Here is a 16,499-nt window from a genome sequence, read left to right on the forward strand (position 1 = left end):
AGGCTGATGTATTTTTTAAATCAATGTTTTCTGACTTTTTTTCAGAAGAGGACAAAAAGCCGTTTCTATCTGTGGGTCACACCATCACTGCCAACAAAAAGTCCTGCAGAGAAAACAGTGGCTCTGTAATACTAACTAACTTATTGCACCTACCCCCTCCCTCGTGTTATTCTCTCTGTCATAAATGAAAGAACCATGAACTTGAAAGTTGTTATAATCGATTAATATACTAGGCATGGTTCAATCTATACAATTCAAAAGTAAATGCTTCCAAACTACTTCATGTTCCTGAAGAGTATCATTTCTCATTTTCATACTATTTGTACTTTAAAGCAGCACTAGGTAGGTTTTGCTCTCGGGGTCCCCCTACAGTTGGGAAACAGTATTGTCCTCTACTACTGTCGTAAACTCTCATCCTACATCAGGGGATGCATCGCACGTGCATTTGTTGGCATGACAACCATGATAGCCCTGAACACTGCAGGAGTTCACATGCAGGTGTTCTGCTTGCGTCGCGTGTGAAATGTCTTCATCCCAGGTACAGTGGCATATGTTTCAGCATGTCATATGAATATAATTTCATGGGTTTTATTTTTTTCAAACGCCAAATGATCGAGATGCTCACGTTTACAAGCCAGCGTCATTATAGTAGCCTAGTCTATTGGTTACCGTTTTACAGAATCTATGATACTTCAATTCTATGTTTGAGTGGTAGGTAATAACCATATATCGTCAATATTATATTATCAAGCTACCATAGATGAATCTGCAAATTTGAAAAATCGATTTGCATTATAGCTTGAGGCAAGACAAATAAACAAATATCACAGACATGTTAGGTATCCTAAAATATGATTTTGTACGTCTTATGTATTTACTTGCAAGAATGTAGCCCCTCCTCCTTCAGCTCACGAGCAAACGCTGGCCCAATGTTGATCCTCGTCCTGCCTTTAATCCGATCACTTTCTCGTTTCCTCTTTTTGCTTTCTTATTTTTCTGTGCTGCTTCGGCCATGACTATAACATTCGGCAAACAAACGATAGTTGGGCTCGCACCGTCGCACGTCCGAATTTAAGGAAGTGGTGGAAGTGACGTATATGCCGTAAAGCGTCGAATTTTGTAGTTTTTTGTTCTCGGGTTACTACCCGAAACCCGAAGTTTAAAAGTATGATTAAAAATGATACAGACCCCGTCAGGCTATGGCAGACATGTCATTCAACCTATTGTAAGACACTGTATCATCACAAGAGTCTTGAAAATATATTATAAAGGTTGAAAAGTTACCTAGTGCTGCTTTAAAGTTTGGGGTCAATAAGATTAGATTTTTTAAGAAATTAATACATTTATTCAGCATAGATTCATTACATTAATCACAAGTGACTGAAGAATTGTTACAAAATATTTATATTTCAAATAAATGCTTTTCTTTTAAAATTGTTTTATTAATCAAAAAAATGAAGAAAAGCAGCACAACCGTTTTCAAAGAAATGTTTCTTGAGCAGCAAATCAGCATGGTTTTTGAAGGATCATGTGACTGAAGACTGGAGTAATGCATTAAATTCAGCTTTGTCATCACATGAGTACATAACATTTTAAAATAGAAAACATTTTATTATTAGTTATTTTTTCAAATTATCACAGTATTACTATTTTTACGGCATTTTTAATCAAATAAAGTCTGCCTTGGTGAACTTAAGAGATATATTAATATTAAGAGAAAAATATTAAAAACATCTCACTGACCCAAAACCTTTGATCAATATTATATGCCTGTTACATGTGTACAATCTGAATGTTTACCATCTTAACAACGGACACAATATTTTAGAGAGAAATATTTGTTTTACCTAGTAAGGAGATCAAGTCAACAGACAAGCATGATGTAATTTCTGACATTTTCCCAGACAAGGCTTAAGCTAGTCCCAGACAAAAATGCATGTTTGAGTTGTCTCAACTGAAAGCAACTTGCACTGGCATATCTACTATGCAATATTTATCAAATTTGTATTAGTTAGTTTTCCCTATTGAAAATAATTTAAAAAAAAAAGTCCTAATATATTTTTAAATTAAACAGTATTCCATGATAGAGATAAGGCATTTTAAATCAATTTTTTTTTTAAGGAATATTAGTGCCATCTGGTGGGAGTAAAAAAACCTTTTGTAATGCCATGTTGTAACCACAAGATTCCTATATAGTTCTATATTAAGTGGCTAATAATTTCTCTCGTGTTTTTGACATACTTATTTTTATTAAGTTGTGGATTTGGGTTTATACTAAATACATTAGTTTGAAATGTTGATTTCAAGTGTCAGTTTTTGAATTAATTTTACTACAGTCAAACCTGAACAGAGAACATTTTGTTAACATAATTCAATAAAAATGTTTGGCTGGATGTGTCCATTTTGCACTCTTGACATTTTAGAGTGTCGCCCCCTCATTGCAGTGCACTTTTTCTGCACAGTGGCTGATTTGTAGTTTACAAAAGTTTCTCTAAGTTTTTGTATACATTTCCATGTCATTTTTAACCACGCAATAGCCAAGTGTGGCTATTTTTTCAGCCCTTTAACATTTGTTTTCACATAGCTAATGAAACAAGTCACCAAGTGTCATCCCATTCCAATGAAGCAACAAAAAAAAAAGTTTATTTCAAAACATTTGTGACGGAAGAGGACCAGAGGGTTAAATGTCCTAATTAAACTAAGGCCTAATCCTGGCTTAATCCAAGCCCTGTCTGTGAAACCAGACCATAGTATTTATGCATTTTATGGCTGTGAATGAAAATGGAAATGATCCACCACAACACACACATAAATGAAAAATGAACCTTTATTTAAAGTACGAGCGGGAGAGAGAGACAGGTTTGGTGGTTATACACCTCACACGCTCTGTGTTCAGACAGCACTTTTGACAGTTTTCTAGCATTCTTCTCGGTTTAGCTTTCATCTCCATCGCCCCATTATAGATCATATATACGGCCTCGTTGTGGGCGGAGTCACTGAAATCCCTGTGGAGTGGCCAATCCTGTCTCTCCTCCCATGGTCTCCCTCATCCTTGCATACTGGTTAATGAGAGACTAGTGCTGCTTTCTCCTGAATGAGCATCCTGTTAACAGAAAGAATTCCGTCAAAAACAAATTCTATATTTCGTCACACTTCACAGTAGTGGGAAATGCATTTCTATGGAAAAAGCACTTTTAAACAAAACAGAGCAAGGAAAAGGTGCCCAAGACACTTCGATGTTTTAAACGAGGTCATAAGCATGTGGGTTGCTTGTTTAATGTGCTTGAGGTGTTTTCACCAGCGCATTTCTTATCTATAAATGTTAGAAATTCATGCAAATGGTTTCATTTTGAAAAATGGATCCTGACAGGGCTCTTGGAACTTCAAAGACTTTAAAGAGTGAGAGTGCGACAAACAGAAATGCATACATATTTTTTATATATAGCCTTAAATGTACACAGTTTGGAGAAGAATTGCTTAGGATGTACATTATTTCGCTCTCATTAAAAATAAAAAAAATAATTGTTAGTTGCTGTAAAAGTCTAAAAAATAATAAAATCATTCTGTTTTATACATTTGTGTTTTAAAGTAATGAATATTCTTTGAATAGCAAATACAGATTTGTCTATTTTTTGGATGGGGAATTACATGGTGTTGAGTGAGACAGAAATCTGCCACTACATCTCTTGCTTTCTACTGAACTGTGCCAGCAGGGCAGCGATTTTCAGAACTTCTCCAATCGTCAAAGCTTCAGCTCAAGAAGAGAACAATAATCAAGTGGGAAATACTAGTCTGGTCTGTGTGGGCGTGTTGCCATGGCGCTGCAACATTTACAGGCGCATGTATGCGCATCTCTGATCTAGGTGTGCACTTCCAGCCATATTTCTCCCACACTAATTTATTAGTCATCTTCTGAAGGCCGCATTTTAACGTGTTAGTGTGACATGTTCTGACTGCTCTGCTGCAGGATCGAAAAAAATCCCACGGTGAGATTCCATTTATGGAATCATAATATCTAGAACTTGTGCGACCACTAGATTGACATGCTTTGGGTCATGTGCACTGGTGATACCTTCTGTGAGGCGCGCCTTTCCTCCGGTAGGCTGGCACAGCACTGTAGAGCATCCTACACATAAGACCACCGTCTGTGCGTGACTGAACACCGTAGTGATCTTATAACAGCCTGCAAAGAGAGAATGGCGAATAGTTTCAAACATACTACAATACAATAGTATACAAGTCAATATCTATTTTATGTGGACACACATTTGGCCGTGGTTCTAAAGAGTTATATGCCATTAACCATACCAACAAGCGATGAGGTGAATCAACATTACCAAGTTTGATAAAAAAAAAAAAAAAAGATTCAAGATGGTCAAGAACTACATGAAATCACAAAGCAGTGCAAATCTCAATAAGTAAAAATGGATATACTGAGATACACATATATATACACACACACACACACACACACATTTATATAGAATACTTAATAGTTTGAGAGAGTAGGGAGATTTGAGTTGACTATATCATTCTCAGTGTTTCATTGAAGCGGATGCTAAATAGTTGTTTTTGCTTAAAACATTTGCTTGTAATTGATTCTCTGATCTGAGATTTCTTCGCAGAATCATAGATAATGTCGTTTTTCACAAGGAATTCAGCTGTTAAACTGGATTATTTATTAATAAGTTGAAATAATGCAGGTCGATGGCTTCAACAAAAACATATCGATTAACAACCTTGTAGATCAGAATAGGTCTGTCTTAAAAGGTTAAAAGTTTTCGTACAAAATCAAGTTTCCTATGAAGAAAATAATGGGATTTTTACAATGTGGAACTTGACAGTTGCACTTTATTAAAGTGACATCCTGTTATTCAGCAGGCACTGCACAGTGATCATGGCAATCTTTAGTCTTATAAAAGAACAGTCTTTTTCAAGCTAAGAACCCTGTTATAAAAAACTGATTGTTGCATTTAAGCCTGGGCTATAACATTTGTTACAGTACCATCATCATGCATTTACATACTTCACATGACTTGCATTGCAAATCCTTTAAAATAATCGTTGTTGTACAGAGTGCAACAATCGGGTTCAGTCAAAAAAATAAAATAAATAAATAAATATATCGCATTCATTTTCTCCATAGGGGAATGAAGGATGATTTATAAACCTTCAAAAAGACAGACCATTGATAAACTACCTCAGAGGTATGGTACTTTTGTGGAAGCTTTCAATTCACATGGTTTCAACTTACTTAATAAATGATTATGTTTAATGATGGAATTCCAGGAGAAAATGCTCTCAAAATACTTCATGTGTGCATACGTATACATTTCTCAAATGGAAATGAAACGTTTTATACACACAATCAACATTTTTTTATACAGAATTTATATTTTGAATGTCACTCACAATGTCCATGTCCATCCGTCTCCATGTCATTGTAGTTATTTACCTCATTAAAACTGTTAAGAATGCAGTTTTGTATGTCTTTTTGTCTACTTATCAAATACTTCTTTGCTTCAAATCAAACGTTGTATTGTTGTGATTCCCCATGTAGCTGGCTGGTTTGGTTTATGGCTTATAACTCTTAAATGAAGACCTTATCTAGGGTGACCAAACGTCCCATTTTCCCAGGACCTGTTTTCAAGGGCCTGTCCTGGCCCTAATATAACAATTTTCTATCCATACAGAGGGGGCATACTTTAAATGTATTGAAATGAATAAAGAAACTTTGAGTAAACTTCGAGTATCATTTGAGTATCTCATTGCCAGGCCGAGTGTCCTGGTTTTCGGTAATCAAAATATGGTCTCCCTACCTTATCCCTCCATTTGAAAAATACTATAATATTTTATGTCCTGTGCCATATGAATTCAAGTGACGGCTCTGGAGAGAACCAATGCCTCAGTGGCCCTGCTTGCTTACACGGAACACCTATTCTGCAGATGTTACCTGGGCATTTGACATCCATAAAATAAGAGTTGGGACTCTGTACGAGACGCTTCTTCTTGTGTCTTCTCTTCTCCTCCTCCTCTGGCGTTGGGTGCAACAAGTCCTTCGCGAGCTGAAAGTGATGAGAGATGTGTCAACTGGCATAGAGAATCTCAGCTACATCTATTCTACACTCTTAGATATAAAGGTTCCAAAAGAGTTTTCACAGTGATGCTAGAATAATATTGGGTTCCCCAAACAACCTTTCAGTTAAGAGTTCTTAAAAGAACCTTTTTTTCTTAATGTGAAGAACATTAATAATCCAAAGAACCCTTTTTCCACTATAAGGAACCTATTGTGCAGTGGCATGGTTACATGGTTGTTAAAGGTTCTTCATGGAATCAATGACGACAATAAAGAACCTTTATTTCCAAGAGTGCAGGACGCACTCAACATTTCATCACAGCTACAACGATAATAGAATATGAGCGACCGTGTAAACGCTGCAACAATTTAACCAAAAAACGCTCTTTAGATAAACTGACAATAGCATAAGCTTGATGATACAGCTGATCAGCTGACTGTCAACACTGCCAGTACAAAGGGAGATCCGACTCATGACACACTTTCCGTCTAACAAACTATAAGAGGAACAGCCAAGCAATATTCCACATATTAATGTTATGTAACGTATTATTTATTTACCAAATCTCAACTACATATAAAGGCGACTGTTATTTGTATGGGAAACGCGATGCTCTCCACGCGTTTCTAACACATATGCAGGCGGCCATCTTGTCGTTCCACATAGCACGCGCTTCGCTCTTTTCTACTAAGTTTTAACCTCAAAATAGATTAAATTAATTTAACGTGGCCAGTGAGATCATGAAAACAAAAGCCTCCCCTCATCGATCGATGCGATTTAATCCACACACCAGGCGTGATTACGTTTTAAACAGACTTGATTGTAATCGCACGCACTTACAGGCATGTTGGCGACAGCGGAGCAGCAGCCGAAAAGGGGGGGCTAGCGGAAATACATGGCGCATATGAACGGGGCTCGTGAGCAGGGGCAGGAAATACTTCACTGACATTTAATAAAAGCATTTCTTCTTAACCCATTAACTAAGTACAAAGATATGACAGGCAGTGGGTTATGTTGGGATGTTGAAAAGCTGTTGCATAAGCTCGCACATAGCATACTTAATGATACATAAAAGACAACCCAAAGGCGGCATTCTAAAGCATAATTTGGTGTATTATAATGTATAACACATTATTATAATAATTTAATAATTATTATAATATGTTAAACATTTGTGATCCTATTTGAATAATGAAATTCATGAAATTACAATTAATTTAATAATACCCCATATTTCTAACAACCAGCGGTGCTTTAAACTATACAAATAATTTTTGTTTACTGAATAAAGCATATTAAAATGACTAAAACCAAATATAAATAATAAAAACAATGACTAAAACTAAATTTAAACTATACAAATAAAAACATGACAAAAACAGTCTATTTGGGCACAATTTGCAAATGTATTACAATAAATTCACTCATCCCTACTTAGCTGATGTAAAACAACTGGTTTCAGTACAGTGTTTAGAAATGTGACTTTTTTTTGAGCAAATGACATCTGATGAGCCTTAGACCCACAATGGCCCGGTTTCACAGACAGGGCCAGGATTAGGCCATATTAGGGCATTTAAGTAGCTTTTATAAACGTACCCTAGAAAGAAGAAGAAAAAACATTACTGGTGTGCATCTTGAAACAAAACAATATGGCACAGACATATTGTAAGTGCAAGTTAAAACAGCTCAAACATGCATTTTATTCTGGGACTAGCCTTAAACCTTGTCTGTGAAACCGGGGAATGTAAAAGTATATTTTATCACATGTACGATTACATTTTTTAGTTTATATAAATATTTTAACAGCGTCACAAAGCCTGCTCCCAATTTCCAACAGTCCAAAAATGACCTAAAAACAGTAAAGTTCAACGGGTGCTTCGTTTCAGCCCATTGAGTGCCAATGGCGCCCTCTGCTGATATGCTGTTATCGGTTCTCCTCAGGACTGCTTTATTAAACCTCTCCCCTCCCTCGACGTCAGCTTTTGGGAACTCGGGCAAGGGAACGTTTAGGGAGAAAAAAAGTCTGCTGTTGTCTATGTATGGATGAATACCTTTAAGTATTTCGCACAGGCGAGAATACTAGCGCACCGTAACCAGAAATGGAAAATGCGTGGCTTCCGCACTAAAAAACACACCGCTGACGCGTTTAAAGGGCTGTAAGAAAACTTTTCTACTTTTATGGAATTTTTTCCTCTTATCCGGACGGACAAAGGGAACAAAGCAAAACTAAGTTTACCGGTGATAATTTTCCAAGGAAAGAAAACCCATGAAGTTTCAAACGAGGACACTTTTCACTAGGACGGATTTTAAAACGCTGCGCGTGACTGTGTGTTAACAAAACAGGAGGAACGTCTTTTTAAACGTGCTAAAAGCTGTAGTCGAGACGAACAATGGCAAAGAAATACGACTTCCTCTTTAAATTATTGCTTATTGGCGATAGTGGTGTTGGCAAGACCTGTCTGATCATCCGTTTCGCAGAAGACAATTTTAATTCAACGTACATCTCAACCATCGGTAAGTGTACAACATGAAACTGTTTGTAATACTGTGTGATAAGGCAAGATGTTCCGCTCTACAGCCAAGTTTCTACCTTGTAAAGCAAGTGCTACCCCAAGTGTTTGTTCATGTCAGTACTAGTCTGAACGTCATCTCATTCCAGCCTACCCCAGTATAACTCAATCAGTCCTGCGGATCATCCCGTTCTCTGTGTATCCTCCTCCCTGATTGCATTTCCGGCCCTCTCGCGCTACTTTTCTTCTGCCAGCCACAGCCTGTCCCTCTCTGTATCTAATTTTTCAAGCTCACGTCCACGAGCTACACCCCCTTCATTTCTGCATCAGATGGAGGCCATCCTCCATGGCGTTTAGTGCATTCACCCAGATCTTTAAAAGACCCCCTTGCTCCCTTCCTCCCAATTCACTGAAAAACAAACCAGGGTGTTTATTAAACCCTTAGAGCAGTGATTGTATCTCATTGTGCCTGCTCATGTGCTTCTGAATGTAGCAAACATACTCATTAGTCCACTTTTATTGTGCCTCTTGGGGTTAAAACATGTTAATCCTTCCTTCCTGCCCCTCCTGGTTTATCTATTTCCCTTTCCCCCTCTTTTTCCTAGGTATTGACTTCAAAGTGAAGACTATTGAGGTTGAGGGGAAGAAAGTTAAACTGCAAGTCTGGTAAAAATACATCTATAAATAACATAAAATGTGATATTATAATGGTCAGTTTCACAGACAAGGCTCTGGTCCCAGACTAAAATGCATGTTTGAGCTGTCTTCACTGAAAACAACATTCTCTGATCCTAAAATATGACCGTGTCGTTGTTTTGTCTCTAGATGCACACTAGTTAGTGAATGTTTTGCTCTGAGTCCTGTTTGTTTGATAAATCGGAGAAGTTAAATGTTATTCAAGTCTATTTAGTTTAAATTCTTTACATATGTACAGAATGTCTGGGTAAATATGGTGGCAGTGTTATGTACACAAGAAATCTTCAGCGTGTGTTTCCGTTTGACAGCTGACTGTTATAACAGTACACTTAGTGTAAATTTGCAGAAGGTGGAGTCTGGTTGAGTTTAGCTCAGTCAGGCTTCTCACAGGCCTTCTGACAACTCAATAAAGTCATTTATGTCCAACGGTAGTGACAGCCGGAAGTACAGAGTCCAGTTGCTATAAAAGATGTACTGTATATAAAACATGCAAAATGAGATTGTTGTAACTTACACAAGTCAGCTATAGTTTAAAAAAAAAAAAAAACACATTTTAACAGACAAGCTTTCTGAGTGCTAAAATGTCTTATATGTGCAACTGGTTTTATTTGCTAGGGACACAGCGGGACAGGAGAGGTTTAAGACCATCACTACTGCATACTACAGAGGGGCCATGGTGAGACAAGAAACACAAATGTTAACACAAACTAATCTTCTTGGTCCTATATCTTAAAGCCACAATATGTAATTTTTCGCCGCTAGAGTTAGCTTATTCAAAACAAAGGCATAAAATTGATGAAGCCTTGATTTCGCTGAGCTTTTATTATGCCACAGAAGACCGATTCCGGTCATGTGTATGTGGGGTAACGCAGCGCTGTTTATCATATTAGATGCATTATTTATATGTTTGAAAGTTATGTTATAATGCTTCTCTGTGCATTCGCTCGGCAACCACTATGAGACTCTTGTTGCACATTCCAGTAACCTAGATTGGTATTAGGCATGGTAAAACATGGTAGGGGAGAACCGGGGCGAAAGTAACATGGGACGAAAGTAACAACATGATTTTCTCCGAGCCCTGAATACATTTGCATTTCAAGCTATGACAGCACGTTCAGCACACAACCCTTGACGGATCTGCCAAATATGATGTGATTCCGCCATCGTTTCCCGCGGTTAGGTCCGAAATGCAGTTTTCAAGTACGGCAAGTAAATTAATGAAGCGGTACTTTTTTTTCTAATTACAAGTTGTGTTTCTTGTTTCATGTGTCACAGTCATGATCAATCTACGGGTTATTTAGTGCTGTTACACACCCTGAAGGTTTGTCTTTTCAGAGTTTTTCAGTATAAAAGTAAATCGTGTTTAAATGTCAGGACTTCCTGTGGGGACGAAAGTAACACTTTTTACTTTTGTCCTGCTATTATATATATAATGCATATTATGCACATTTAATTTAATTTTTATATTGTTCATACTGTTGAAGAAAAAACGTATCAAATAGATTGAATTTGCAAATAAAAAATATTCTAAATAATTCAAGTTTGTACTGTCATATTACATTTGAAACATTTGATGAACTTTAACAAATGAAATGAAATATTTGATGAATATTTGAATATATGAAAAATGAATATTTTTTGCAAAGATAAAGGACAAAATATGTTTGCAGTTACATATTAACAAGGTCATAGTCAGGTATGTTTAATAAAAACAAGAGTAGCACCAAAAAATCTAGCTTGTATTGTTGTGTTACTTTTGACCCACCTGGGTGTTACTTTCGTCCCACCTGATGGGGTCAAAAGTAACAATGTGCAGCTTATGTTCAAAGTGAAATTATACTGTAGTCGTTCTACATTTGTACAAAATACCACCTGCTATTGATAGACCACACTTGTGAGTTATTGGCCACAGCAAAAACATATCTCGGTCTAAAACATTATCTTTTAAAATTACGATTTTCTGAAAAATGGTACTTTTGTCCCTGCTCTCCCCTACTCACGGTAAATCATGACTAGATTTAAACAATAAGACTAACTATGTTGAGCGATATAACAATGATTCGTTTTCTGTCGATGAATGTATCCAAACAGTTGCTCACCTGTCTAATAAAACATGTAATGAATTAAAGTGCCTCTGGAGTTTCCATGGTTTCTACAAAATAAAACATCGGAAATCAAGGGTAACGCGGGTATGATGTCATTGATAGGCGAAGCACGGACACGGTCCGTGTCCTGGTTAAAATAGCTTATTTCTCTGGATTTAAACATTCTTGGAAACGTTTGGGATAATGTAAGTACAAACAAAATATATAACAGTTCTAGTGGTTTTTGGATATTTTAATCCAAAAATCTTACATATTGTGCCTTCAGCTATAGCTATAAACTTACTTATGTGATTATTGTGAAACCTAGATTAATTTGAGTTATTTAGGTATGGAAAATCATACACATGGCATTAATGGTGTTTTATTTTGATCATCTCTTTCAGGGCATCATTCTTGTGTATGACATCACTGATGAAAAATCCTTTGAGAATATTCAGAACTGGATGAAGGGCATCAAAGAAGTAAGAGAGAAAGAGGACAATAAAATATGGCAGTCATTATAGGAGTTTTATCAAATGAAAAGTCGATATATGACCATTAGCATATTTCTCTGTCCCATCCCTGAGTAGTTTGGACAACTGGACTCCTTTTGTTAGAAAAACGAATCTAATAAAATGTAATGTGTGGGAAATGTGCCTTAGTTGTTGATTTTAATTGTTTTTGGTGTCTGTTTTTTAATCTACAGCATAACAATTTATTTATAGTATTGTATACACAGCGACTATGTTCAGATATTTTCTGTCAACCTCCAGAAATGAAACAGAACAGAAATGAAACATATAAAATGAAACAGGCTTTATTAAATGTGAGTTTCAGTTCTTGATAAGATGCCATAGGAAGCAGACCCTGCACAGGTTACCAGAACAGAGACGCACTATAGATACAAATGGGGCCTTTTATTAAAACAAGTCTCAGTTTTGAAGAAAATAAGGAAGTGAGCACATTCTTATTTTCTGTGTTTCACAGAATGCATCCGCAGGTGTAAGTCGGATGTTACTGGGCAACAAATGTGATATCGAGGCCAAGAGGAAAGTGTCAAAGGACATGGGTGAGAAGGTGAGTGATTTCATACACACCGCAAATATGTGGGCTGAGAAAAGATGGCTTTCTTTGTCCATCCAAGTGCATACGAGGAGTTTTGTTGGTGTTATGAATGACATTTCAGTCATTTAATTTACAGTATGTGCATATTATGCTGTAAAACATACAAACTAGTGCTGGGCAATCGATTAATCATGATTAATCACATCCAAAATATCCATAAAAGTTTGTGTTTACATAATATATGTGTGTGTACTGTGTATAATTATTATGTATATATAAATACACACACATGCATGTATATATTTAAGAAAATTTGTATATATATATATATATATATATGCAAATATTTCTTAAATATATACATGAAGGAGTGTGTATTTATATATACATAATAATTATACACAGTACACATACATATATTATGTAAACACAAACTTTTATTTCCGTCATAAATTCTTCTGATTGACAATTAGCATATAGTTTAGATTGGCGGTATGGTTTTGTTCTGGGCAAGAACTCCCTGCGCATCCATGCAGCCTAGCATGGATAAGAGCAGTGATAAACCCCCCTTAGGGTAAACAGAACAGAACCAACAATGTATTGCAGATAGCATTAATATCAATATTAAAATGTACAGCCTAATTCGGGAATCTAGTCTGATTCATGGGGAATCAGAATGCCAAATCCTGACTGACGAGAGGAGGAGCTGGGGATAGAGGAGGGTAATTAGCTCCGGAGAACGCAATAGCAACTGATGATACTGAAGGAGATTATATATGCCTGCTGTGATAGGCATCGTATTCCTATACGTAGAGCTTGACTAATGTGACCTGCCAGAACTAACCCTACGCTTGATTTTGGATGCGATTAATCGATTGCCCAGCACTAATACAAACGTATCACTATTTACCACATGTGAAATTTGTTACATTTGGTACTACATACTGTTTTTTTTTCCAGTTGATAATAAACTTAAAGGGATAGTTCACCCAAAAATGAACATTCTGTCATAATTTACTCACCCTCAGGTTGTTCCAGACCTGTATGAATTTCTTTCTTCTGCTGAACACAAAAGAAGATATATTGAAGAATGTCTGTAACCAAATAGTTGATGAGCCACATTGACTTACATAGTATTTTGTTTTTTTCATAATATGTCTTGGGTCAATGGTCAATGGGGCCCATCAACTGTTAAGTTACCAACTTTCTTTAAAATATATTTTCTTTGTGTTCAGCAGAAGAAAAAAAATCATACAAGTTCAGAACAACTTGAGGGTAAGTAAATGATGAGAGAATTTTAATTTGTGGGTGAAATAAAACTTTAAATTCTTTCATCAAAAATGTTTTTCTTTCATTATAGCTTGCAAAGGAACATGGTATTCGATTTTTCGAGACTAGTGCAAAATCGAGCATCAACGTTGAAGAGGTATGGATTGACTGAATCAAGATATGTTCACTTAACAAACAAAGAAATGCTTTTGTTTTATTAGTATAATTAGTTTATAGGGACAGTCGATCTTTATCTGTTACTCAGATATTATACAGTTGCAAGGAAAAGTATGTGAACCGCTTGCAGAATCTGTGAAAAAGTAAATAATTTTAACTAAATAAGAGAGATTATACAAAATGCATGTTCATTTTTATTTAGTACTGTCCTGAATAAGATATTTTACATAAAACATGTTTACATATAGTCCACAAGACAAAAAAAATAGCTGAATTTATTAAAATGACCCATTCAAAAGTTTATGAACCATTGATTCTTAATACTGTGTGTCGTTCCCTGGGTGATCAATGGCTGTTTTTCTGTTGTGTGATGTTTGTCCTTGAGTCCATTGTTTGTCCTGAGCAGTTACACTGCCCAATCCTCCAGGTCCTGCGCATTCTTCAGTTTTCCAGCATCTTTTGCACATTTTAACCCTCTCCAGCAGTGACTAGGATTTTGAGATCCATCTTTTAGCACTGAGGACAATTGAGGGACTCAAACACAACTATTAAAAAAAGGTTCAAACATTCACTGATGCTCCAGAAGGAAACACGATGCATTAAGAGCCGGGGGGTGAAAACTTATTGAATTTGAAGATCAAGGTAAATTGTACTTTTATTGTCTTCCTGGAAACATGCAAGTATCTTCTGTTGCTTCTGAAGGGCAGTGCTACATGAAAAAAAAGTATTTTGAAACAAAATAAGAAAAATTTGGACATCATCCTCCTGTTCAAAAGTTTTCACATCCCGGCTCTTAATGCATCATGTTTCCTTCTGGAGCATCAGTGAATGTTTGAACATTTTTATATTTATGTTTGGGTCCCTCAATTGTCCTCAGTGTGAAAAGATGGATCTCAAAATCATACAGTCCCTGCTGGAGAGGGTTCAAATATGCAAAAGATGCTGGAAAACTGAAGAATGTGCAGGACCTGGAGGATTTTTCCGAAGAACATTGGGCAGTTTAACTGCTCAGGACAAACAAGGGACTCATGAACATATGTATATGTAAAACAAAAAATATGCAAAATATCTTATTCAGGACGGTACTAAATAAAAATTGATGCATTTATCTCTTATTTAGTTCAAATTATTCACATTTTCACAGATTCTGCAAGCGGTTTACATACTTTTTCTTATAATTTTATCAGTATCTTAAACGTTCTTACAAATGTACGATTGTTTTGATGTTGATATCATGACATGAAATACAGAATCTGTGTATTTTAATATATGGAATTTTATATAGTTGGTCTACGTTTTGACACGATTTGCCTTTCTTTCCATAGTCTTTTGATTCTCTTGCTCGAGACATTTTGCTGAAGTCAAATAAGAAGTTGGTGAGTTTCCAGTGTGTGTGTGTACATAGATACAATGAATAATTATGCTTATTGTCTGTGCATGCTCATACTGAAGCAAAACACACAATCAGTTTGTAAAGTTTTGAAGTACTAATCTTATTTGTAGGTTTTATCTTGACACATGTTCTTTTTTTTATCAGACAAATCTAAAGAGTAAATTAACATGAACTGTAATAAACCCTCAAGGCTGCAGGCCTTGTATTAGATTTCACATATTTACTCTTTTTACAGGGCCCATCTGGTCGAGAGGTTAAAATTACCACCAGCACAGAGAAAAAGTCCTCCAAATGTCTTCTTCTTTAGATATGCCTTTATCCAGAGGACATGCTCACTACACGCACACAAACACACACACTTACATAGAACTGCTTTGATCATTCCTAAAAGTCATTTGCAAAGTGTACATGGAATGCTAATAGGAAGGGGTTTCCAAGAATGATGGTACTTGTCATGTCTATCATGTAGAAAATAAATAAATAAAAATATTTCATGTTTATATTTCCACACTACACAAACAGTGACTAGGCAATGGAGACAATGTCGGTTTTACTTGCACAAGTTTCCTACAAGTATTGCTCACTTCAGGCATGGAAAACGAGTACCTATTGAATCAGTGTCTTTTTGTTAAAAAATATAGTCTAGTTTGACAGCTAATCTGCACTTTCTGACAAATTGTTTGAATGTTCGCTGCTATTAAAGGTGAATGACTTCAATTTTTAAAGACTTTGACCTCTTAAAATGGATGGATAAGAGATTTCAGGATGTTAAATGAGTTGTGTGAGAAAAGAATTGATGTTTTATGGGTGGGAATATAATCATGTTCTACTGAATATTCACAGTGTGTTTCTCCAAAGGGATTATGATAAGACATAATACACGTTTGGTTTTGCATAATTTTTGCATCAAGTTTCTGTCTTTCTGCATTTACACTTTTTTATATTCTTTTACACAGTATATTTCTCAGAAATTTTTACAATGAACTGCTTTTAATAAAGTGAATAACGGTCAACATTTTGTGAATTTTTTTCATTTTGTGAATGGTAAAAATGTGATAAATAGAATATCAAATCAAATATCAAACTTTAAAGTTAAGTTGTGGCCAAAAGAAGGGAAGAACAAAGCACTAACCTAAGGTTCTTATATGACAAAATGATTTGGCAAAAAAGGCAAGCAGCAGCTACAGGTTTTATTTTAAAGCCTGTAAAAAAAAAAATAGAAAAACAA

At 35.9% G+C, this 16,499-nt stretch overlaps 2 protein-coding genes across 3 annotated transcripts; one reads left to right on the forward strand and one right to left on the reverse strand.

The window, feature by feature from the left end:
• Positions 1-2,809: 2,809 nt before the first annotated feature.
• Positions 2,810-6,965, reverse strand: rps27.2 (ribosomal protein S27 isoform 2). The gene is made up of 4 exons (XM_079836764.1): positions 6,918-6,965; positions 5,954-6,065; positions 4,073-4,183; positions 2,810-3,103 (listed from the first exon to the last, which is right to left on the reverse strand). Exons 1-4 carry the CDS (start codon positions 6,921-6,923, stop codon positions 3,075-3,077), a joined length of 258 nt encoding a protein of 85 aa, XP_079692890.1. The 5' UTR covers positions 6,924-6,965; the 3' UTR covers positions 2,810-3,074.
• A 1,032-nt stretch (positions 6,966-7,997) lies between these two features.
• Positions 7,998-16,284, forward strand: rab13 (RAB13, member RAS oncogene family). Of its 2 annotated transcripts, XR_013818020.1 has the most exons (9): positions 8,049-8,591; positions 9,193-9,253; positions 9,899-9,959; positions 11,772-11,849; positions 12,355-12,444; positions 13,668-13,707; positions 13,793-13,858; positions 15,204-15,254; positions 15,507-16,284. XR_013818020.1 is itself a non-coding variant. In XM_079836716.1 (8 exons), the coding sequence occupies exons 1-8, from the start codon at positions 8,468-8,470 to the stop codon at positions 15,576-15,578; spliced, it is 603 nt and encodes a 200-aa protein (XP_079692842.1). In that variant the 5' UTR covers positions 7,998-8,467; the 3' UTR covers positions 15,579-16,284. The 2 variants fall into 2 exon arrangements, 1 of the variants encoding a protein (XP_079692842.1); XM_079836716.1 differs by lacking the exon at positions 13,668-13,707 and having other exon boundaries at positions 7,998-8,591.
• Positions 16,285-16,499: the final 215 nt, after the last annotated feature.

Source organism: Gobio gobio, assembly GCF_949357685.1.
Source record: "Gobio gobio genome assembly, chromosome: 15".
NCBI classification, from domain to species: Eukaryota; Metazoa; Chordata; class Actinopteri; order Cypriniformes; family Gobionidae; genus Gobio; species Gobio gobio.

Bases quoted from the DNA above. Each gene is read 5' to 3' on its own strand.
- rps27.2 (XM_079836764.1), bottom strand. The intron at 4,184-5,953 runs GTAACATCTGCA...CTCTCTTTGCAG, and splicing joins TATGGATGTCAAATGCCCAG to GCTGTTATAAGATCACTACG. The intron at 3,104-4,072 runs GTATCACCAGTG...TTCTGTTAACAG, and splicing joins AAAGGCGCGCCTCACAGAAG to GATGCTCATTCAGGAGAAAG.
- rab13 (XM_079836716.1), top strand. From the start codon at position 8,468: ATGGCAAAGAAATACGACTTCCTCTTTAAATTATTGCTTATTGGCGAT. The intron at 12,445-13,792 runs GTGAGTGATTTC...CTTTCATTATAG, and splicing joins CAAAGGACATGGGTGAGAAG to CTTGCAAAGGAACATGGTAT. The intron at 13,859-15,203 runs GTATGGATTGAC...TTCTTTCCATAG, and splicing joins CGAGCATCAACGTTGAAGAG to TCTTTTGATTCTCTTGCTCG.